The sequence below is a fragment of the Pundamilia nyererei genome, unplaced genomic scaffold, assembly GCF_000239375.1.
Source record: "Pundamilia nyererei isolate P.nyererei 1_Seehausen unplaced genomic scaffold, PunNye1.0 scaffold00355, whole genome shotgun sequence".
Lineage (NCBI taxonomy): Eukaryota > Metazoa > Chordata > Actinopteri > Cichliformes > Cichlidae > Pundamilia > Pundamilia nyererei.
In genome coordinates, this window is record NW_005187756.1 from 118,912 (window position 1) to 144,116 (window position 25,205).

General features: G+C 41.7%; 1 protein-coding gene across 5 annotated transcripts; it reads left to right on the forward strand.

The window, feature by feature from the left end:
• The first annotated feature begins 6 nt into the window (after positions 1-6).
• Positions 7-22,517, forward strand: LOC102197837 (WD repeat-containing protein 37-like). Of its 5 annotated transcripts, none has more exons than XM_005752379.1 (15): positions 7-397; positions 1,586-1,852; positions 3,778-3,874; positions 3,970-4,065; positions 6,299-6,363; positions 6,706-6,771; positions 9,835-9,973; positions 10,440-10,511; positions 10,799-10,843; positions 11,022-11,098; positions 11,220-11,454; positions 12,888-13,029; positions 17,869-18,003; positions 20,096-20,210; positions 20,311-22,517. In XM_005752379.1, the coding sequence occupies exons 2-15, from the start codon at positions 1,700-1,702 to the stop codon at positions 20,440-20,442; spliced, it is 1,569 nt and encodes a 522-aa protein (XP_005752436.1). In that variant the 5' UTR covers positions 7-397; positions 1,586-1,699; the 3' UTR covers positions 20,443-22,517. The 5 variants fall into 5 exon arrangements, with proteins under 5 accessions (XP_005752436.1, XP_005752439.1, XP_005752437.1 ...); XM_005752380.1 differs by lacking the exon at positions 7-397 and adding an exon at positions 841-972; XM_005752381.1 differs by lacking the exon at positions 7-397 and adding an exon at positions 841-960.
• Positions 22,518-25,205: the final 2,688 nt, after the last annotated feature.

Below are 25,205 nucleotides of genomic sequence, written 5' to 3' on the forward strand. Positions count from 1 at the left end.
TTTTAAATTTTCATCGTCAAAACCTTCCTTACCTATTTACCAAAGCTATCTAGAGAAGGTGAAGAAAGAAGGGCAATACCAAGTTGTACCACAAGATGGTGCAATGAATCCATCTAACATTTATTCTACCTGGTAGCTCATATTTTTAATAGTGGCCACACAAAATAAAAGGAATAAGGGAGCAAACAAGAAGTGAAGTACAAATCCCCAAACACTCCAAGTTAAAATGCAATTGCATAAAACAACTTTAAGGTCTAAGCTGAAAATGGTAACGACCCAACAGCTCCGTTCCCGTAGACTCTGCTTCATGTTTTCCTCCAAGCCCCGACTGTCAACACGCCATCAGACCACTGCACAGCACATCTGCGCCACCCAGGCTTCTGTCAACTGAACATAAGTATGCACCGGCTGTTGTATATACACGCTACGGAGAAAGCGACAAAGCATTCAATTACTCACGAAAGCTGTACTTTCTTTACGGTTTGCAAATCACGTCTTTTACCGCGTTTCAACGGTGTTTTAGAGCGCAGTCTGTCAGAACGACTAGCGCTTCCAGTTACTAACCTCACGGTTTTTCATTCGTTGTCCTCCCAGCCGCGTGACAGCTCATTGGCTAACAAAGTGCAAACACGGTCTACGTTACACGGAAGTAGAGTGCACAAATAATATACGTCATGTGTCAAAATTTTCTAATAAAATTCTGATACTTTTTGTAACAAAACTATAATTTATCACCCATTTTCCAAACTAATGAGTCACAGCCTTGTCAAAAAAATGCAAACTTGTTAGCGTTCACGAGCTCGTGCGACGTTAGAGATGATATAACCCGTCGTGTCCTTTAGCTGCTGTGCGCTGTTTGGTCTAAGATGCCGCGAGGAAGCTGATATGTGGCAGTTAGCTCGTGCTAGCGTTTAGCTCTAGTAATTTCTCGGGCTGCTTGGCGTGTATAGATTCAGTCAGGTAATGACAGTGGTGAGTGTCATCTTGTTTCGTGTACCTGTATATCAAAATGATGTCAAATTACCTTTTAATTTTTCATAGGTAGTTAATAGACGTACTGTTTTATGAATCGACGCGTTCAGGCGTGTTTACCGTTTCCAGTCTCAGTTTCACGCTCATATATATAACGAGCGAGCTAATATTTATTACACATCATTGCCTGCCCTAGAAAATTTCTGTTGGCTTATATTTATTACCCGTTGTCCTCTGGCTTACTATCATACTGCGCTATAATAACGGAAGCAGCGGACATACAGCGCTGCAGAACTTCAATAACATCCTGTAATTAATGTGGTAATATCTGCTGGCAAAGAAATGTACGATTTAGAAGATGATCGGGTCTTTCAGGCTTTACTGGCTGTCTATTGTAAATTCAGGCGACACCATTTACCTCGGGACTCTTTATTAATTGGACAAAAGGTCTAAATGCACTTTCTATATCTATTATTTCCCTGTGTAAAAGAATAACGTGAACACATAGTTAAATTGTTGGGATTTTTGAATGGATTTAGAATTTAGGTTGTTTTACCTTAAAGAATTCATGTAATGGGGCCAAACCTGCATTTTCCTTTCTTTTCACTGACAGACAGGTGGCGATAACTGAAAGCCTGAACCAGCCAACCAGAAAGTCCAGCCAGTGTTTACCTGTTTCTCAGGTAGGGTGTGAACAGGGGGCAGGGCCACCCACGAGGTAGGAGGGATGCCTGTGGAGGGCGGAAGCAGCAGCGGCTCTGCTTCAGCTGCCCGTCACCCCAAGCAGAAGCGCAAGGCTCACAGTTTGTCTATCAGGCGCACCAACAGCACAGAGGAGAGGCCGGGAGGCATCCAAAGAGGAGACATGCTGGATGGACAGGTGAGGGGGAAATACACAAAGACATGGATCCATGGGTTTTCTCATTTACACACAAGCAAATCGACAACAGCAGACAAGCAATCTATGTTAACTTGAAGTTTTGAAGACAGCGTAATAACATATGTTAGGTGTAAAACACACAGAGTTTCACTTTAAAACACAGAGCAGGCTGTTCTCGCATAAGTAGCATTTTTATTGTTAGGCTGTTTTGGTGCGAGGCTGGTTCTTTCATTCACAAGAGTACAGTATGAGCCGGTTAAGCAGCATTTCTTTTATTTTGTACTTGCAACATCAACAACGCCACGCTTTCACGTGTTTATGAGTTTCTTCCTTGTTGTGAAACAGTAGCTGCAGTTTCTTAGTTTTGGGCAGATATTTCTTAGTCAAAAAGTTAATGCTGTCTCTGTCCTCTGTGGGTTTAGACTTTGGTTACTCATTTCTTTGTTTTAAAACAAAGTACTCGCCTGTGTCTCTGGTATCAAGTTGGTTATTAACTTTCTCCAAACACGGTTCTCTAAATTAGTTCTACAATTGATTTATTTCTTCCAGAAAAGGGAAGAGTGGGAACCTGTTCACGAGCAGCCATTTCCTGGTGCAGACCAGTTGCTTCTTCCCTTCTGAGATAATAAAAACTGTTTCTGTTTGATCAAGAATATCTTGGTTGTTAACTTTTGGGAGTTGGCTTTACAGCGACCTTATTGAAAGTCATCTCCCAGATAAGACCAACAGATGGTTTGTGAGTGTTTCACATTGTATTGACAGGTTTCTCGTATCGAGGGAGATGATAGACAACGTGTAGGGTTAAAATGAAAAACACGTTGGATGACCTACTTATCAGTCGCTCTCAAAAATGGGATGGTTGAATTTGTCAGTTTGCCAGACCATGGAAATCCTTTGCCTTTTACTTTCTGCGCTTTGTCAGCCACTAAAAGTAGAGCTCAGCTTGCACTCGCCTGTTGTCTCATCAAGTTTTAATATGGGCCGCTTGTTCAGGTCTGATTAGTCTTTTCAACAGTCCTTTTTTGTTTATTGCCAAGACTGGCTGGCGCTGTGGATGTACCTCCTCTATTCCCTGCAGCACTGGCTACACATACACAGACAGTTTTATGGACCCATATTTTACACAGAACAGATATTCTTCCTCACTTTTAACGCTGCCGGCTTTGGCCTGAGTAAGCTGCAGGTTTAAGTGCCACTACTAAAGCAGCTTTAAATTCACAAGGCCTGCCTGTTACTTCTTAAATGACCTTTATTTATTTGTTTGGGCTTTTTTTTGATAAAGTGTGTGAACGTGGTGATGACAGAATGGTCATGCGGCTAACGTCATTGTGCCAAGCGGTTGGTTTTTTTAACACGTGCCTCAGCTGAAGGGTGACAAGTGAAGTGTTTGGTATCGTTGTCTTTTGGACGGCTGAAGGACTGAGCAGCAGCGCTCAGGGAGCTGTGAGACGCAGCCTTCTGAATCTAGTGTTTTCATGGCAGCTTTTATGTGTCTTCACATGCTAGTCTGGTGGAGATTGGCGGTCAGCTGGTAACTGGGTACATCTAGGACTGCACCATGGAGGTAAGTTAGTAGAGGCTGGTTGGACACTCCTGTTGTGTAGTTATTTGTTTTTAGCTTGTAGCTCTGTAGCTCAAACTGTGGCCAAGAGTTCGCACAAGTTCATCTGCTGCCCGATTAAATCGCGTAAACACGTGTGTTCAGTTAAACGTTTTACCTTTAAGAGTCACAAACTTCACTTCCGACTGTAATAACAGAACATGTTGTTGTTATACAGTTCTGCATTTTTGGCATAGCATTATGCTACATTATGTTACGCCACACTTGAGGATGTGGAGCGAATTCCTGCTCTACATTCCTGACCTTGAAGCGTGCCGTGTGTATGACCTTACTGTGTGTTTGGTTCTGTTTTCTGTCTGTCCAGGACTCCAAGCTGCCTCTCGCATTGCGGAGCAATCTTCTTGACCTGTTTGGTCAGATTGAACGGGAGTTTGAGAATCTCTACATAGAAAACCTTGAATGTGAGTAACTGACAGTGTACGCATCAGTGCTCATTTACTGAGTGGACGTTTTCAGTGTTTAAATACTGACACGTCATCGCTGTCTTACGTTGCAGTACGTCGGGAAATTGAATCACTGAATGAGCGGCTGACTGGAGATGGACAGGCTGTTGAGGGAGGAGACCCCACCAAGGGAGCCTTGAAAACAAAAGGTCCGTAATTTCCAACACAAATCTATTTAAGTCTGTAATTTACACTGAGTACAGTTAATAGAAGTCTTTGGAAATTGAAATGGAAAATATTGATTGTGTTTAAAGTGGATATCTCATCCCATGGTGGCTGAAGTAATCTCCCTGGGAGCTGATAAACATAAAGATTTAAATTGGCATGTTACTTATGTGTCATCTTTGTGACAGACTGTCGTAAAACAGCTGTACACATATGAGCAGTTGTTTTTATTTTTACCTTTAGGAAGCCAAACTGTGTTTGTTCTTTGAGTTACTGTGGTTTAGTCACGATGCAGATAGATAAATGGTGACTTGTAGGGCGTTTGTAAATGATTAAACTGCTGATTAAAACTCGAGGAAGTTGTTGATCACAGTCCACACAGTGTTATTGCCACAGGCTGAAGACAGAGGAGTCGCCAGCATCACAAAGGCGGTGAATTTTGCCGGCTGAGTGGCACCGTAACACCCACAAAGGGGTGTGAGACTTTTCAGTAAACTGATTTCTCCTGAGAGATATTACAAACAGTGGTATTCCCACTCTGTCTCTAGCCAGCTTTTCGTGTTCTGCATCACATCCATGTCATGACATTTCTCAAAAAGTATCACAAAAACCATTTTGGACCCAAACTACCAGGAGTCCAGGAACATAAATTGAAGGGAAATATGCCCCCAAATCACTCAAACATACGATAGCATTCGAAAAGAAGAGAAATACAAAGATACAAGCAACTAAATGTTTACAAAATTATAGATAATACCAAAATAACTTTAAAATATTCAAGATAAAATAGCGAAGGACTCGGATATTTTCTACCTTTAAAAAATGCTGTAATGAATAAGAATTAAAGTGAAGGTTAATGAAAGCAACAAAGTTTAATTTGAGATGTTTTATCGGCTCTCTCAGACAGGCAGACTCTACCTGCACAGCCTAAAAAGACAATTTATCATTTCTTTTTTTTTTTTTAAACTTCTTTTTATGGCAGATGTTTGTACCAGCTGTGTTTGTTTATGTTGTGTCCAAATGCTGACCAGGCTGCTATATGGCATGGCTACACATTTGCATGAGCCACCTGTTTTTTCTTTGTATGATGGTACAGGGTGAGTGAACATTTTCTAGGAGCTAATGTTTACTTGGATTTTACTATTTGGGCATCCAGCAGCCTCCATAAGGTGAAAATACTCTCCAGTAACCCTCCGCCTGGCTGTGTATCCCTGTTTTTAGTAAATGTGTTTTCAATGCAAACAGTTGCCTCGATTTTCACTGCAGCATCCATAGTTTTCATTTGACTTCAGAGCTTGAGGCACATGCCCACCTGGAGGCCAAAAACAGTATGGCGGCCCTTTGAAAGTCTATAAGTTTAACTTATCGAAAATACCAGAAGGTTCCTGTGCTATCAGATGCACTAATAAGCTTTAACTAACCCTGCCTTACAGGCCAAACGTACCAGTCCCTGTTTCTCCTCAGCAGCCCCGGCTCTCAGTGGTGTCTCAGTTAAACTGTTGGAACAATTTACCTGACATTAGATGTATGACAAATGTGACAAATTCATGTTATTGGAACTTTTCTGACCCCACACTGTAAATTTCCACAAGACATGAGATTGGAATAAATATGAAAATACATGTAGCTGTAAGCTTCCAGCCTGGCAGCAGTGCAAGGTGAGAAAACCCCCCAAACACTTTAGTCCTGCAGTACTACTGAGTGTCCACGATCGGCTGTCATGATGGAGTAACGTTTTGCCCACCAGGTTAGCAAGTGACTGAAATCTGTGAATCACTATAAGATGCCATATAAAAATTGTACAAACAATGATGACACGTTCTGTAAACTGATCGATGTTCATGCTTGGGGTGAGACACTCACATAGGTCAGACTTATGTAAACCCTCTGTTATGACACCTAATATCCTTAAAGCCAGCCTGGATTTCTAAAATAAGCTCAGTTTAACTGGTGATCACACTTTGTGAAGCTGAGCTCTCGACAGTATTTTCACAGCTCCGTCCTTGCTGGACACGGGGACATTTACACTGCATAAATGTTCAGTGTAGATAGTATAACTAGAAACGCTCAACAAGGCTTTGTATTGTCGAGGTGTGTGCTATTTTAAAATCTTGACACTTTACGAGGCCGCTACTGCAGCAGTGAATAAAAGCAAGCAAGAGTTCTGTCACTGGGTAATGAATTTCATTCATTGTTCTTTGTGTCTCTGTCACACAGCCAGCCACAGCACCAGTCAACTGTCACAGAAGCTGAAGACGACCTACAAAGCCTCTACCAGCAAGGTACCTGGCACAAGCCACGTTAGCCCGTTCAATAGAGCTCGTAAGACGTGTCATGTGTGTAAATATTTGAGCTTTTGGGATTCAGGCCTGTGTGAAGTAACTGACTGTGGAAAGCCCCTGTAATGCTGAGTGAGAGGAAGGAAGAATCTTCCTCTGAGGAGATCATAATCTGTTTAAAAAATGTGGGTAAACAAATAATTCACTGATATGATTGAAGATTTTAATCACAGGGGTAAAAGAAATCGTGTGTTTACTACAGCATTTACCACAAAATGTCATCTCCCATGACTTTGTCCTTTGTAATCTCTTGACTCTCTGACACAGTGCTTGTACACTTTCCAGGGCAAATTAGGTGGACCTCGCAACTTCAGTGTGGCAACATGGGAGTTGTGGGGCGGAGATTCATGGGTAACTTCCTGAATGCTCTGTTTGCCACTAAGCATCATGGGGGAGGCGGTGGTGGCTTGAATGTCTCTTTAACTGCAGTCTGAACTTGACTCCTTCTCTGCTCTGCACTCATACTCAAGTCATTTGGGCAAAGCTGCATTTGTTAGATGTACAAAGTGTTACTTTATATTTTATTTGTTTATCCTTTTTTGTATCGCCTTTCATTACTTTGGCGATTCTTTGAGTCACTTTTCATCAGCTATTTCAAACACCGTGTCAGTTGGCTACACTTACCTTCTTGCTAGATGAGAAGATCAAAAGCAGTCCCAATTTTGGGGGGAGCTGACGTTAGTAGCTGGATAGCTTAGCTAAGCACAAAGACTAGGCCTAAAGACTTCTAATGAGGAAGCAACATTGTATTGCCCGAAAGGTAACATAATACATCTATCAACAATGATTTCTGTGAAACTTTTGTGCTAGTAATTTCATGTTTCTGCTGGTCGCCTTAAAAAAATAGTCCGGCACACGATCCCTGCCTTCATAAAGTTTTGTTGTTTTCACAGTTAAGTTTTTGCACAGTTCAAACAATTGATATAAAAGATTTTGTCTGCACATTATGCCTTGTTTTGACTGAGCCAGCTAGCTGTTTTTCCTGTTTTCAGATTTTATGTTATCCACAGTTAACCGGCAACTTGACCAGTGATTAGTGTTTTTGTGTTTGTTTGTTTGTTTGTTTGTTTTTTTGGGGGGGGGTGTTGTTTTTTTGTTTTTTTGTTTTTGTTTTGATCAGTGTTCCCCCGAATTGGCTTATGTTGGACAGGTCTGCTTTCAGCTTCTTTTTGTTGTCTTTCCCATACAGATGTTGTTGGTAATGATTACTATTATTCTGCCTTTGAAATTAACAGATAGTTTTTGTAAAACTATTTCAGATTTTGAAAAAAATAACATCAGGTTTTTCATTAATCTGAAAAATTGCTGCCTTTTGTCTTATAAAGCTAGATGAAGTGTTTCCTCTCTAATTGGTAGAAACCTGTATCTGTACTTGCCATCAGGTTACAGATGAAACATCAGCAGCACAGCTGATGCCCTCGAGCTAGCATCCCTGCCACTAGCAGTATAGCTTCTAGCATCTTTACATCTGGTTAAAACGTTCAGGGCTGATCTCTGTCTGATCGAAATCTGTTGTAATGAAAAAGCTACCATATTCTATCTTCACTTCACCTACTTTGCTCTGCTCCTCTCCACATTCATGCACACACAGTGAGAGCAGAGGAGAGGAAACTGGTGTGAGCTAAAAATTACACGAGTGCAGATAAAATTAGTAAAATAGAAAAATACCTAAAATAAATATTTATCTTTTTTCCATTTCTATATTTACAGTAATAGGAGAATCATTTTTCTCTTCTTTTGTGTTCTAAGTAAAATGCTGTTCTGCTTTTTTTAATGCAGAGAAAAACCTTGAATATAGCCACAGTGAAAAGAGCATTGAGGGAATCAAGAAAAGGCTTCTTTAATTAACCCCATGACAGAAGTAGCAGCTGTGTACAATACCACTAACCTCTCAGCTGGCTAAGAAACATGACCAAAAACTAATTTTGGAAAGATGGAGGGGACTTGAAACTAATGATCCTCACTAACTATAGCTTCAGTGTTGTACGGGGTTGACATTGACTGGGCTATTCACTCATCTTGTCTGCTATTTTGCTCTAACAACAGGAGGTGTATAGTAAGGTTGCATCAGAGCGCAAGGTGAATATAAACACTCTGGACAGAATAAGAGTTTATATTAACACAGTCTGGCACTCATGAACCAAATACTTTGCTGCTGCTGCATCTAATGTCTAGCAATGTTGTTAGCTTGTTGCTGTGGTCAGCTGTCTGCAGCAGCATGTAAAGTACTGGCTGTGACAGCTCTGTGACAAGTGAAACTGCACTTTAGTTTGTTTATCTGGTAGCCTGCAGTGACGGGTCCATGTGCAATCAGACCACTAGTTATTTTTAGAGGTTGCACCGGTCGTTTACAAGGACAATCACAATCTGTCCTCTCGATAATTTGATACTCTAGTGACATGCAGTGTGGCGCAATCTGAAATCACAAATATGGCAAACACAAAAGTGTCGCAGTGTACAAACACACTTGGGGTCTGTATCACAAAGCCAGTTTAAATTATTCTGATAAGCTGACATTTAACAATGAAAACGTATAACTTTAAATAGAGGAACACAGTATAGAGATATTCAAATAACTTCCCGATAATATAACTAATGTGATTAGACAAACAGAATTACCACAAAGTGAAGTCTTTTTAATGTGTTTGGCATTTTCAACATGAGCGGTTATAAACTGATAAACGTTAAAAACAGTTAAAAGTTAAGGAAGGCTCAACCTGCCAATGCAGAGGGTGACCAGCACAGATAGTCTGTGCTGAAAACCAAAACAGGTACGCGATAAAGCTGTAATGTTGCTTTTGTAATTAACTGAATTCATAAACAGCATGCACAATTAATATTCCATTGTAATTGGTCATCGAACTTCAGTTTGTAGTAAAACCTTTTTTATCTCTGACATAATTATCACCAAAAGTAAAAACGACTTATTATTCTTATTGCTCATCTCTTTAATGAAAACCTTTGCCGTCATTATGATCATGTGGGAGAAATGTCAGGCTGGCTTTGTTCCCATGTCCTTAAGTTAAATTGCTTTGGAGCCATTTAGCTGTACAGTTAGGATTAATGACACCTCAAAGAGACTTAACCTATTTCCTAAGAAGACGCCTTTCCAGGTGACCTTGTTTTGTGATACACACCCTTGATCTAATCTGGCAAGCAACACATTAGCTTTTACTGTGTTTGACAACGAGTAACAGTTAACTGGCAATACCTGTATGTAGCCAGGTGTTGGCTAGGAGTTATATCAGTATTTACGGAGCCTAAATGAAGCTGTGCAGTAAGACAGGAGAACTACAAGTTAAACTCTACATATTCTTATATTTTGTAATCAGTGTAATTACATTTACATTTTTTAATAATTTAACTGAGTGCTGTTAAACCGTTATACTTTTCTCTCCCTCACACTCGCTTCAGATCGTGTCCAGTTTCAAAGCCACCACCGGCTCCCGGGCTTTGTGCCAGCTGCTCAAGGAGTATGTGGGCCATCGCGATGGGATCTGGGACCTCAGTGTCACCCGAACTCAGCCAGTGGTGCTGGGCACTGCCTCTGCAGGTAGAAAAAAAAAGTCCCTTCACAGACTATATAAATCAATCATGATAGCTTTGTTGTACACACAGGCAGCATGTGGCACCCTAGTTTTAAATAAGAATAAATAGCAAAGACTAAAGGTGCTGCAAGCAATATTTGCATCATTATATCTTTGTCAAATTAATTGTGATGCCTCGGTGCAATTAGCAGAAAATGAGAACATACTTAAGATGATTGATTACATCTGGTGATGCAGCGCAAGTAGTGTTTTAGTATCAATATTTATCCAAACCAGTCCTTCAGAAACAACATGTTGGCCTCGTTTTATCTTTAAGGAAGCTCGTTAAACAATCCAGAAATTTCTTACCACATCCACTCAGACTATACAGCCCATTACATAAAGGCAGGATCATACAGCGTGAAACCATTAGCTGGTTACTGTAAAAATGGAAATGGCTGCATGTTGTTTATACCTGCTCTCTCTTAACAGACCACTCAGCGCTGCTGTGGAGTATAGAGACGGGCAAATGTCTGCTGAGGTATGCTGGCCATGCAGGATCAGGTAATCGCAGCCAAAAGCTTTATTTGTCTATAGACATTCACAAAGTCCGTACACAAAAATTATTCTAAATCGTTTATATTTTTTCTAATAGAATGTTTTAATAGCCTGTCTGAGTGCTTATAACAATATTTAGTGTGACGTACAGCCTGTCGTGCGACATCTCTTGTTAATAAACACTGGCTCATGGCAGAAGCATTTCGAAGCGTATTCTTAGATGTAACACTGTCTGTCAACATTTGCTTACACGGCTTGTTAGATGACGTCTCTTCATTGTTCCCTTTGCACAGTCAACTCCATCAAATTCCACCCCACAGAGCAGATGGCACTCACAGGTAAGCATTTGAATGCATGTTTGACTTGTCAAGTCGACTACGTTAAATATAGCATCTGTTTCAACAGGTTTGTTCTCCTTGTCGTCGTTTCAACCGTTTTCTGCTGCATCTGTTGCCTCCAGCAGTCACTCGTGTGTAGATGTGAGCTGTGCTCTTTGTTGATTTGTACTTTCCACAGCCTCTGGGGACCAGACGGCTCACATCTGGCGGTACATGGTGCAGCTTCCAGCCCCACAGCCACCACCAGATGTCAGTGTGAGTAGCTTTGAACTTGTTCTCTTCCCAGTGTTTCTACAATAGGTCACTTTACTCTCAAATGAATCAAACCAAAACAAGACAGGAGCTTGACTGAGCTTTTGTTTTGCGTCTTTCACAGGCTCCGTGCGATGAAGACCAGGATTCTTCGGACAGAGAGGAAGGCGAGGTGGATGGCGAGGGCCCTTGTGAAGTGCCCACGGTCCGGGTTGCTACTGCAACACTCAAGAGCCACCAGGGCGTCGTAATAGCAGCTGATTGGTTAGTGGGAGGCCGACAAGTGGTGACAGCTTCCTGGGATCGTGCTGCCAACCTGTACGAGGTTGAGACTTCTGAACTGGTTCACACGCTCACTGGTATGTAATGGCAGAGGAGTCGTAAACAGAAGTCAGGGTTTTTGTTATTTTTCTTCCTCATTAGTGTACTTTGTATGACACTCTACAGTTCAACCAGACTGTTTTTAAAGTTCAAATATGACACTACAGACATTTTATCTTGAGGCATGCTCACTCATCCAGATAAGGAAATCCCAAAAAGTTGATTCTGTTCATCTGGACGTAGCGTTTTCAGTGGGAAAAACCACTCATCCAAGTGACTTCTTCAGTCTCAGCTGGCTGCAGGTTTTCCCAACCTTATAAACAGTACATTTGCACAATGACTGAAACTAGCACCACTGATGAACTATGGGCTGTGAGGTCAGTCATTAATGTGGAAAATCTCATAACCACTGATCAACAAGCACTGATCAATGACCATGAGTACCATTCACAGAGAGTTGGGGAGTGGCTGCAATCACAGCATTGTAGGATGGTAAAAGATGTACCCTTAGGCCCCCTCCTTGATTCAGAGATGGTCTTTCCCTTTTCCTTGACTCCTCGCTCGAACCAGCCTTCCTCCCTGTCCAGGATGTTACATCCTCATCACTGAAAGAGTGTCCACTCGCCTGTAGGTGTAAATAGACTGCAGAGTCCTGGCCTGACGAGGTAGCTCTTCTGTGTTGTTCCATCTGCTTAGCCAGAGGTTGTTTGGTTTCCCCGATGTATAAATTATGGCAATCCTCCTGGCACTTAACAGCGTACACTGTGTTACTCTGTTCCGATCCTTGGGGTTGACCTGTTTTTGGTGCAGCATGTTTTGGGGTTTGAAAGCCACAGAGACAGGGTGTTTAGAGAAAATGTGTTTCAGCTGTTCCAGTACTGCTGACACATACGGGATCACTACAGGTTTTTGCTCAGGCAGCAGTTGTCCTTTTCTCCTGGATCGGCTGGAGTGATAGAGCAGTGACAAAATGTTCTCATGATAGTCTTTCTGGTTTAGCAAAACCGTGCACCTACCCTTGTCTGCTGGACAGGTGATAATGTTGTCATCACTAAGCAATGTGAGTGCCTTCCTCTCCTCCATGCTGATGTTTGATGTTGGGTACAGGCATTATAAAATCCATGTAGTTTGTGGAGCCAGCTTGCTTCTTTCAGTGTTTCTCAAACTCTTTTTTTAAAAGCTGCCAACTTACAACTTTTAAAAAGTCATTATTAATACTAAACGATCCAGGTTGAATTTTACCAAAAAGGTCAGTGCAATAGCACCAACAAGCTTTCTTCTTTTCCATGAAATCACATTCAGCCTCATATTTTTCACCTTCTTGTCCACGCTCCACCTACACTGGTTTAATCCAAAGAAAATCTGACGTGTAAAAATCACACGCTGTTGTTTTTGTTGTTTTTTTTTATGTTGAGATTACTTAAAAAGGTGTGATTTTATGCAACACAATGTGCTGTGTGTGTGTGTTCAGGCCATGACCAGGAGCTGACTCACTGCTGTACCCACCCAACCCAGCGGCTGGTGGTCACTTCATCCAGAGACACCACCTTCAGACTGTGGGACTTCAGAGACCCATCCATCCACTCTGTCAACGTCTTCCAGGGACACACTGAGTGAGTCTTTCTCTCTCACCCGCGCTCCTCCTTCCTGGTTCCCTGACAGATACTTAAATGTGGGTGCAGTCTTTAATTTGCCCACAGGGTGGTGCTGTAGCATCTCACCTCCATAAATCCCTCCAACATTTTCTTTTTCCTTTTACATTAATTTACAGACCCTGTTGCTCTAAGCCAAATCCTCCACTTGCCTCTCATTCATTACGGAGCACTTCTCCTCACTTCAACAGTTTGCTTCTCTTTCTCCTCTCTGCTCTTCGACTCTCGTTCTCCCTCCCTCTCCCGTTCATTTATCTGTCCGTTTCTGCGTTAATCCCCCCACTCTGTGTAATTTGGCACTTCGCTCGCTGTTAACACTCAATTGCAGCCGCTCATTTCAAAACGATGACTGTCAGGCTTGTCTGTGGCTTTCAATGGCAGTGCTCTTTAAAAGGCACAAGAAGTGTGTGTGTGTGTGTGTGTGTGTGTGTGTGTGTGTGTGTGTGTGTGTGTGTGTGTGTGTGTGTGTGTGTGTGTGTGCCTACATGCGTGTGCCGGCTGGCTGGCAGCCTTTGATTGCAAGTGGGGGGATTATGGCAGAGCTCATTATGTACGACCCCAACATGTATAATTCCCGCAGATCCCACTCTAATTCTCTCCCATAGACAATTGCTGTAATGAGATTAAGCACCAGTGTTTCACAGTTAACAACAGCCCTCCTCCCCTCCTTTCCTTCCCTCCATCCTTATTTCCTTCACAAATGGCCACTTTCTTTGTGGCGCTGCATTTAAAGCAACAAGTAGACCTTCAGGCAGACATAATGATTCCCCAAACTTCTGCAGGCTCATTACAGGACTGCAAAAAGCCTAGTCTGTAATAGTATTTCTGCCACTTGACACACGCAGTGTAAATAAGAATGCAGCTGAGCTGTTTTTCAAGTTGCTGATTAATAGTTTAGTTTTGTAAATATGTATAAATGGAAGACGATGCCCATCTCAGAAGAACACAACTTTAAAGTCTTCAGATGTCATGTTTTCACTCATGTGGTGTGCATCAGTGAGTTGAAAACCCAACAATACTAATTTAGCTGAGATGTAAACAAGTAACACAATGTAGACTTTGCTAAAAATGACTTCAAAGATGAATTAATTGGTTTAGTTTGTTAAATGCTTGCAAATCCATTCTCGGCCTTTTGCTCAGTAATTATTAAATATATTTAGTCCTGTTGTTTACTTTATAAAGAACACGGTGACACTGCTGCCAAGTGCCTGGAAACATAATAAGACACAGAATCTGATTAGATCTCAGTGTTGATATCTTGGTGATTTCGGTCCAACAAATATGCTAAAAAGTCCTAAATACTCGCTTTAATGGTTTGGAGGAGTAGTAAGCAGAAGAGGAGTTGACACAGGCGTACTCTGTTTATCAACTCATGGCTTTTGCTGTATGTTCGGGCGAGTAGGAGAGCATAATGGACAGGACGCTGGAAAGAAGCTCATTTACTCTGTGTGTGTTTTTACAGTTTCCCCACTTTACTACTTGTGAGGTATCCTTGTTTTAACAGTGCCTTAGAGCACTAACAGGTTGCCATTCCTCCTACTAATTTCCCAGGATCTCCAACATGACATAATGGTGTGGCATAAATGGCATAATCTCCGCGTCCCTCCTGTGGAAACATCAGAGAGAGTAGAGTGTGAATAGTTTAATAGGCAGACGAGGTTGAGAGCTAGAGGGGAGACAGCCTCTCGTTTTCACCGTCTTCACTGGCAATTACAGCTAACGCTCCCTGACAGCGAACCTTGGCAGCTAAAAGTGCCGCGCGCCCCCTCTGTCCCGCCACCCCCGCCGTAATTGCAGTGTAATGACAACTGCGCGTGAGCTAACAAAACGACCGAGAGCAAACGAGAAATGACAGCGGACTTGCTCTACAGACGGACTGCCATGTCACGTTTGTCTCTGCTGCCGTCGACGGCTTTCGGTGACATCTGATTGCAGTTTTGGAGAAATGCAACTCTGTACGTATGCGTGCTCGTGTGTGTCTGCATGCAGATGTGACATCCTGTCTCTGGAGGAATACAACAGCACTTACCGAGTTCTCAGCGACTGTCAGATCTGCAGCATGGCAAAATAACAGAGTGCTCTTAAACCTCTTAGTCGTCACTACCTGAATATTTTCATTAACATTTTAGGCTTATGCTCTCACCCACTCAACAGTGAGCACATGTTAAGGTTCTTTGAGATTTCCATACATTTAAATGCAGTCGCTTAGACCAAAGCCTCAGTGCCAGAACAGAAATCCAGTCCACTTAACAGTTTTACGTAAGAAAAATTAACATGCAGTTTGGTATCAATGTCAATAATAGAAAGGAGTCTTACAAACTGTTATAATAAGTCTAGCCAGATCATTTTACACACTGCTTTCATGTGATATTTGCATTTATAATGCACAGAAAAATTTAACCCAGCAACACAAAGGCATTCAGAGTGCTGTTAAAAATGTCTTATATTTCGGGGAAGTATTTTCATTTGAAGATTGAGCCGAAGCTTCACATGAAGACTAGCTGTAACTGTCCAAAGGGCTTTCTTTGTAGATGTTGAAGCTACAGGTGTGTCCTGGGCTGTGATGTCCCTTAAACGTATCACATGAGGCTGTCATGTAGTTTCTGTTTTGAAAAAGCACATCCCCAAGAAAACACTCACCGAGTGGCTGTGCACCAGCAGATTGTAGCTTTCTGCCTTCTCGAGATTCACTCTTTCACACGAGTGAGTGACAGCGAGATAAAACGATGTATTGTAGGGTCTTTACCTTATAATGGAACGCACCGTGAAGTGACTGTTGTTGTGATTTGTTGCTGTAGAAATCAAATTGAAATGATCTGTTTTCTTTGTGAGAACAAGTTTGAGTTTCAGATCATCACAGTTGGTCAAAAGTTGAAAGTTTTGCATTGTTCTCATTTTCTTCACATCTTATATGAGTCATGACACCTATTGTTCAGGAGAATACTGCAGCCTGTACTCGCACGCTCAGTGCTGGTGTAAATCCTACCGAACCGTGGCAACGTGTGTATTTGTGTGCATGAACGGCCATCTCTCGCTTCTTCTCCAGCACCTAAAGTCTCACAAAGAATCTCGACCTTGGCTGTCAGAGACACTGCAAAGCATTAAGTACTACTGAACACTCCCCTCCTTCCTCACACCCATTCTAAAAACCCTTTAACCTTAATCAACCTTTTAATCAATTATCTCGTCTGATTACACTCCCCTCACACCTCCCACCTAACACACCTCCTATCTTTCCTCTTCGCTATCTCTCCCTGCTCTCCGTTTATTCCCAGGTGGGCTGTACCCTGCAATGTCAGAAGGTGCCTGTAACGATAGAGCAGTTTCTTTGAGCCGCAGCCTCCCTAATAGCACAAAGTTTAGTCCGCTAATTAGCCCTTAATGCCATGTCGATTTAAATTAAGCAGGAAAAGCCAGTTTTACCTAAAAAGATGGGATGTAGAACCCAAGATAGTGCTGTATGTGTGTAAAGGCAACACTAACCTTAATAAAGAACGAGGAAGCCTATTCAGGCTTTTGGTTTTACTTACCTCCATGAATGAGTAGAATAGATTCAAAATGCTAAAGATCTGTTAAATGTACGGATAGGCCTGACCTTAGTCCTAAAGAGGAATCATGCCTGGCTGAATATAAGGGGGGCGGAGGAAGGGATGGGTGTATGCACTGCTGCCTCCAGTGTGCCCAACATTCCTGTCAACAAGATGAACTAAATAAAGTACTGCCTGAATTTGAGCACACATTTGTTTTTGTTAACAATATGACAAAAGAACATTTAAGTTTTCAAACACATGGAGATTTCCACTATAAAGTCAAATGTTAACGAGTTATAGCGGATCTATATATATATATATATATATATATATATATATATACTGTATTGGTGTGGCTCCGTTGTATTGGATAAAAAACCATAACAATAAAACACTTGTGTATAGTTTAAGGGTGCCCAAGCATACATCGAAAGTGCTGCAAGTAATGGGTACTTGAGGTTACCTCAAAAGGCTCTGAGAGGACGCGGTAAACAGACTGGTTCTTATATAGTGCTTGTGTACTCTACTTGAGTACTCAAAGAGCTTTATACATTCATACAAGCACTTTGCTCTACATTTCTAAGTGCTTCTGTCTAATGTTCATGCTCTGATGAATGCATCAGGAGCAACCGTGTATTACACTTATATGTATTATGTTATATGTATAATGTTCCCAAACTTCGGAGCATGTGTTTCATCACATTTAATCGTAAACTGAAAGAAAGAAAACGTGACTAAATGCCAATGCATCGAGAGGAAATCATCGTTCACAGCATCCTGATGGCTCAAACACGTTTGCTGGTGTGAATGTTTTCAAGTCATTATTTATCTCTTCACTTTGTCCCGACTGCCGCATCTCTGTGACATCCTCTGTGCACGAGTGAGATCCTGCCAACTTCAAGTGGCAAAATGACACTTTGTAAGGTTTTAACAATGCAGAGTCGCATCATAAACGAAGAAGCACACAGTGTCAGCTTTACAGTGTTGTACCTGACACACCCTCTGTGGCTCCAAGTGTCTTTGCACATCACCGTGACGCATGTGTGCGGCTCGTGTCATCTTTTATGTATTAACAATAATAGCACTGCCCTGTGGGAGGGGGTGACTAATAACTTGTCACTCAGAAAACTTTCTTCTTTCCGTGACTGTTAGAGATGTGCAACTATGATCTCTGAAATAGAAAACCATGCTCATTACCACCTCCGTTTGCTGCTTGCACGCTTTCGTGCGTAACAAGTGTGTAACGCTGTCGTGTGTGTTTGTCTTGCAGCACGGTGACGTCTGCGGTGTTCACAGTGGGTGACAATGTGGTTTCAGGAAGTGATGACCGTACTGTCAAGGTGTGGGATCTGAAGAACATGAGGTCGCCTATAGCAACCATCCGCACTGACTCAGCTGTGAACAGGTAGGTGACAGGAGGAGAGAAACTGTAGCACGCGGTGCTGCACGTCACAAACTACGGTGTTAAATTGATATGTTGGCTGGTTGAGCGCTCTGTCAGTGGTTGTCAACACTATAAATTAATTTAAAGTCGTAGATTGCTTTGAGGTTTATTTATTCAATATAAAGTATAAATTGAATTAAAATTTTACAAGTAATTAACTTAGGCTGATGTAGTTAAAGTCAGCATTTTGGGCATCAAATTTTCTTTGTGTATTATACTTTTCTTTATACTTTATGCTTAACAAATGTATTGAAAAACCACCCGCTGTACGGTTTATGCAACCGCTGCTCTAAATTAGAAGTGATGGTAACTACCAATACTTGTAATTACCAGCATGCGCAAGCTCTTTAGTCAAAATGATATTTTTAATGCTAAAATGTAATTACTGTTGTTATCCACGAAATTTGAAATTCACTGGGTTTCTTTTTTTAAAGCTGAAAAAAATAATAAAGCACACTGTTATTTTTGATTAAATGTCAAATTACAGTTATTCACTTTCATTCCTGAATAGAAAAATAAATTTTAGTTATTGAATGTTCTTGAATGAGGTCGCAGATGCAAGTGGTGGAAATTAGTTTGATTCAAAGGGTAGCTGGGCTCTCCCTTACAGATCATTTGAGAAGGACTTATAGTAGAGGTGCTGCTCCTCCACATCGAATAGCGCCAGTTGAGGTGGTTTAAGCAGGATGGTTCCAGATGCATCCTTGGCACGTTGTTTCGGGCATGTCCTGCTGGTAGGAGACCTCTGGTCTGAGCTGGAAGAGAGGGTGAGGGAATTCTGAACTTCCCTGCTTAGACCGCTGTGACCTGAACCTGGATAAGCAGCAGAATGGATAGATGGATGAATGTTACACTTAATTAATTTTGGACTTCTCAGAGGAGTCCAGTGTTAGGTTTATATTGTTGGATTGTCATTTATGCTTAGAAATATATACTCATATATGCTTAGAGTTATATAATTGATTGCATATTGATTGGATGTCTGATCCTTAGCAGTCTGCAAACACTGTGTGCCTTCCAGAGGGTTCTGGCATACTTTTTTTTTTTTTTTTTAAATACTTGTGTTTTCTATTAGTGACTGGGGATCTAAAACAGTGTTTCCCAACCTTTTGGAGCCACGGCACATATTTCACATTAGAAAAATCACACCGCACACGACCAAACAAAAATGCCACAAAAAGCATATTGATCATTTTTCCCCACGCACCAGATATAGTGAAATTGGCTCGGTTTGTCCCCAGTGTACCTTTTTGTGCTTTCTTCTACTCATGCTTTTCTCCAGGAACCAGGTCAGACTGACTACTTTTTCGTTTCAAATAACTATCTATTGCAGTGGTTCTTAACCTTGTTGGAGGTACCGAACCCCACCAGTTTCATACGCGCATTCACTGAACTCCTCTTTAGTGAAAAATAAAATAGGATTTTTTTCAAATTCAAGACATACATATGTTTTTTACTGGTGCACAAAATGAGGCGTGCATATCACGGCGGAGGCTCTGCCGAACCCCTGAGACGACTCACCAAACCCCTGGGGTTCGATCAAACCCAGGAACCACTGATCTATTGCTATTACGCGCTGTGTCGTCTCACAGCATGACTATTTTGTAATTGTTTTTCTTCATCTTCATCTTCTTCAGCAGGTAGTTGTAGTGCCCTCTAGTGGAAGAGAATGTAATTGTTAGAGTGCTAATCAGGTGGAACCCGATAATCTTCCGTGCTGCAGGACAGTGGTGGGGAAACACTGGTCTAATAAACTTGTTAAGCATTGTATGTACTGTTAAGGCAGTTAGATGTTCGTATTAACATGGTTATTGTTCCTTATCTTCATCTTCCTTTAAAGTGCACCACACCACCATTTACCAGACAAGATTGTAAGTGTCATCATTGTGCTGCAAACAGAAAGTGAAAATGTGCTTCAGACGTGGCTAGATTTAAATTCTATTCTTTCAGTAAATCACTGACATAGAGTCGGTCCAGTCAATCAGGAGAACTCGGGTCAGCAGATAAACTCTGGCTCCAGTTTATTAAAGTGCGACTACATCTGATCTTTCAGGATCAGCGTCTCTGCCAACCAGAAGATCATTGCTCTGCCACACGACAATCGACAAGTACGCCTGTTTGACATGAGCGGGGTGAGGCTGGCCAGACTTCCACGCAGCAACAGAATGGTAAGAGCAGAATAACCTGGACGGGAAGGCGGTTGTTAGCATCAGTTACCATAAACTAAAACGTGTGTGTGTGTGTGTGTGTGTGTGTGTGTGTGTGCAGGGTCACAGGCGAATGGTGTGCTGCACGGCGTGGAATGAAGAAAACCAGTCGTGCAACCTGTTCACGTGCGGCTTCGACCGGCAGGCTATCGGCTGGAACATCAACATCCCCGCCCTGCTGCAGGAGAAGTGATCAGAGTCCCTCCGTGTATAGACGGCGCAGCACACGTCTGCATTGTAACCCGTGGCCTCGCACACGCGTGTTTCCTCTGTCGAGCAGTTTGGTTGTCGTGTGCTTCGCAGCTTTCCAGCAGTGAGCTCCAAGTTCAGACAGTAATTGCTCCTCAGTCACTCTCACATAAAAGCCTTTTCATGTCATCTGAACACGCGTGTACGAGGCCACACAGCCGACCTTCTGCGTCTGACCCTTCACTTATTTAGCATGGATCGTGAATTGTGACAAGGCTCGTCCGATCTGTCCGCCCCCAGCCTCCTCTATATATTTCCGACCCGTGTGCCGCGGGGCTGCCGATCACGGCACTGTTGTTTAGTTACTGCTGAATCGTCGCTCTTGCATGTAGATAAACTCAGTTTGCAAATGTTACTTGTAAAGTCACAAGAGAATAGAACCGTTTGTAGAATACGATGTGTAAATAATATATTGTGGCCTGTTTAAAGTGACCTGTGTTGCAGGTTGTTGTTGTTAGCTAATGTGTCTTACAGTTTGGCAGAGACAGTTCTGTGATTCTTTTATTTTATTTTATCCTTTTGGTCAAATATTTGGAAGATTTCTTATCGGAACATATCACAAATCTCCGTCATATCACCTGTGCAGCGAGCGGGCTGCCGGGCCAGTCGATGAGCGCTTCAAACGGCGTCTGAGGCGTTGTGGGAAACCTTTGACAGATTGAGATTCGCTCCCTTGCCTGTTACCTTTGATGCTTTCAGTTTCACAGCCAGCCTCCATATTTCCAGTATAGTTGAAACTGTAACTCTGCCTTGTTCTGTGTTTACAGTGGATTTTTATTTTTTTTAAACATGTTGCTTTTTTCTGCCTTTTCTGTGAGGATGTAAAGTGTCAAGAGCATAGCAATAATGACTCTCTGTGAACGGGAATGTGTTGTGCATTATCATATTCCAGTATTCCCTACGTGCTGCTGGTGTCCATAAGCTCGGTATAGACTCGTCCTCTTTAGCTTGCTGCCAGCTCCTGAGCCCTGCGTTGCTGTACTGTGTGATCCTTAAGTGAACTTGTCAGGTCATTTCTGTGCTTCAGTAGCGCTCCTGTCAACATGCTCTCGCAGTTTGTGTTGAGCCCTCAGTCTTCTATAACTTCCTGCATCTTTGTCGCTGGCGGCGCTTTTACTCTCTGCACGGAGCGCTCTTTATCCAAAAACAGAAGCAATAACCCAGCTTGACTTGATGTTTCTGGTGCTCGGAGTGAAGTCCGGGTCTTTCTTTTTTGTTTTCTTCCATTTTGAAATCAGTGACTATAACTTGAAATACACACTGAATCTCAGCTTGACTTCTGACTTGCCTAGAAATAGGCTTAACTGGATTCCAGGAAGCTTCAATTGTTACACTTGTGCAATATTTTAAACATGAAGTCATGCTGTAGTTTCTCACACGTTTAATCGACTTCAGTGCTGTAAAACCCACACAAAAGACTGTGTGTACCTGTGTGACTGCTGTAGCTGTAGCTCGGTGTATAAAGGTGACTTACTGAAAAATCTGGCTTCAGACTTCACTGCTGTTTCTACCCACAACACAAACGGGATGCATTCTGAAGTAGCATGAATCTGAAAGTGTAATAATCTTATTGAAATGCCTTACATTGCATTGAGGAGAAAAAACCCGGTGCATGGGCCTTATCCATCCAAGCATCAGTGCACTTTTCCAAATGCTTGTTAAAGAACTAATTGTGTTCCCGAGCACAGCAAAGATAGGATTTTTATTCCTGTTTCATTCAGGGAACTCAATTTGGCGCCCACCGGTATCAATGTCATTTTAATCTGCAGGTAGAACAGCACGGCCCGATTCGTGCCCCGCTTATGAATTTCAACCTGGAGGAAATATGATTTTGGATTGATACATTAAATTATTGCGTGCCAGGCTGTAGGGGTAAAAAAAAATAGAGTGGATGGGCTTTGCTTCACTGTAGCGAATCATATTCACCTCAAACTTCATTATGTGATCTACTTTGCATACTTTATTGTGACGGGTACGTGCTCTCTTGACACTTTCCAATAAAACGTGTGATTTCCTTTTTCCAGTCTCACATCTCTTTTTCATCCTATTCAAACACAAGTCCCTTGTTCCCTTTTGTTCACTTCAGATGTGTTTTTGAAAGGTGCACTTTGTTCATCAGGTAGCTTCGAAAAACAATGTAAAACTGGTGTTGATGAGAACAGATTTAAGAGGTGTGTGGATTTAATGAGACTTTTAATTTGCTTGTTAACTCATTCTTAAAGGAAGCCATGTGGAAGCCACAGCGATGCACAGAGCAGGCATGCAGCTACTTTATTTCTTAGTGTTCAACAACTTCTTCTATTTCTCTTTTTCACTAATGTCCAAGAACATAAAGTGGATCCTTCTGCTTCTTTTGCTTCCCCAGCTCAACAAGGGGCTTGGCTCAGGATGCCCAGACACCACCTCCTTCACTATATAAAGAAAGAACCAATCAGGAGGCTAATGGAAATCAGAAAATGTTATCAGTGATAACACCAAAGCAAAAAAGCTTGGGATTTGATTAAAAATTCAACAAGTTATAATGATTTAAGTTAAGATTATATCTCCAACCAGTAACAATGTGGCAGCCTCTCTGAAGCACACAGTTCGTAAATAAATATGTTTTCATCTACTGAGTTAAGACAACGTTCACCTTAACAAAGTAAATAATATTGGAAACCTGGAAAAGAGCATTTTTATGCTTGTGGGTCCCTCATCTTGAAATCAGTGATTTTCTGATTTGATCCCTGAAATAAAGTCTGTGGATAACACAAACTAAAAATTTTCATATGAAGCTTTCATATTTTTGCAGAAATTAAAGGTTGAGGTCGCGAGGCTGGTTTAGTAAGTCTGGGCAATAACACGTACACTTGAAAAAATAAAAGTGGCATCATTTTGTGAAGATTGTTTTTCTGAACTAAACAGGCAAGTGCGAAAAACTGGTTTCCCACATAGCTCGCAGACATTCAAATCTGCAGTACACTAAACTACTATGAGACACAGTTAGCTTAAAACTCTGCCACACCTCTGATCACTTATTATGGTCTAGTGTTCAACTTGAAGAAATTAAGTTTGCACGGTTTCCACTGCTCACAAGTTCAGTTTCCTCTGTAATATTTGTTTCTTCATAAACAACGTTTCAGTGGATGATGTTACCGTTAGCTTTCGGCCTCCGATGGAGGCGTAATGTCCCTCCAAACTAGTTCATCATGTTTTTCCCCAGATTTAACGAGTTCACATGTTCCTGCTAATCTTGAGCCTCTTGTCCCTACTTAGTTTTGACATATTGTAACCATCTGTCAGAAACTGAGAACGTCTTTGTCCCAGTGCATTTTTAATATTTACCGTCTACCTGAATAGAATTAAGGATTTATTACATGTTTTATTTCTAATCTTTTTTTTTTTTTAAATCTGAAACTGTTGTAGACCATACCCCACTGGTGTAACCCTACATGATGACACAATATCATGTGTTCTGGTTCCTAGATTTCACTGAGAAGCAGCATGAAACTGGGAGTCAGAATACGCTGTGGACCTTCACCTCTCCGTCCTCGTCCATTAGATTAGAGCTGCCTGGCTGTGACCAGCCGCTGGAGCAAATTGTCAATTACGATGTATATTGTTGAGCACACAGCCGACTCCGTGGCCTTAGGGGAAGGGGTGGAAGCTACTGAGGAGACATGCCTTAAACTCCCTGCGCCTCCCCCCTCTTCGTCCTCACTCGATTCTTCCTCCAGGCTAATTTTTAGTGGCTGGTCTGTGTGACACCTGCCACTGAGCTTAACAGAGATTAACCATTTCCCCATGGATTTCCCCTGGGAGATGCAGGAGAAGGGAGGCCTCTTTAATAATAGTCTGGATGCTCTGAGCCTCAGAATATGATGGCACAAAAAGGTGGCCATGAGAAAATGTGAACAGGCCAATATCAGTGCTCAGTATAGACCAAATATTCTCCATCTACCGGGTCAAACGTTCTCTTTCACCCTGCAATCAAACTGACAGTAAATGTGACGAGAAAAAAAACTTCAAAGACCAAAATAAAATTACAAGATTTTGAGGTTTTATTCACATATACAGTACAAACATTCACTTTGTATTTGTTACTGAAGTGCAATTTACAGACCTTAGCAGCAATTCTTCATAGACTTTAATTTACATCTTAATTAGACATTTTAGAATCTCTTTCACATCTTTGTCAACTTTGTCTTTTATACTTTTTCTATTTTTTTTTTTACATATGTACACTGTTTGTAGAATATTGCCATTCAGACACAGCCTATATTTATTATATCTCTGAAAATAAATGTGTGAAAATCTGTGTGATGGCTGATGAAGCCACTATCGAACATGGTGCAGAAACGATGACAAACGTCGACAAAGCAAGTCTGAATATGTGGCTTCTCAGAAATTCAAATGTGCAGCGCGATGCGATGAAGGACCAACTCTGTTCTGACACACAGACGGCGTTTACACAAAATCCGAGATTTGAGTCTGCTGCATTTTTTTTTAGCACAGGTAAGGTCTAAAAACTGGAGTGCTCTCACTGAAACTGCCATTAGCCTAGCTTGGATTACCAATGTTGCATTAGCTACATTAAATGTGAGCGCATCGAAGAGGACCTCTTGTGCTTTTCTGTAATGGATGTGGATACTTTTCTAGTGGTTGATGGTTGTATTAAACGTGGCCAAAGTTTTAAATACCAGGGTAAATAATCCCCGTGAGCCAAAA

What these genes read in the sequence shown, in the direction of transcription:
- LOC102197837 (XM_005752379.1), top strand. Translation starts at nt 1,700, where the DNA reads ATGCCTGTGGAGGGCGGAAGCAGCAGCGGCTCTGCTTCAGCTGCCCGT. An exon ending in CTACATAGAAAACCTTGAAT is followed by an intron (nt 3,875 to 3,969) that starts GTGAGTAACTGA and finishes CTTACGTTGCAG; the next exon opens with TACGTCGGGAAATTGAATCA. An exon ending in ACAAAGCCTCTACCAGCAAG is followed by an intron (nt 6,364 to 6,705) that starts GTACCTGGCACA and finishes TACACTTTCCAG; the next exon opens with GGCAAATTAGGTGGACCTCG.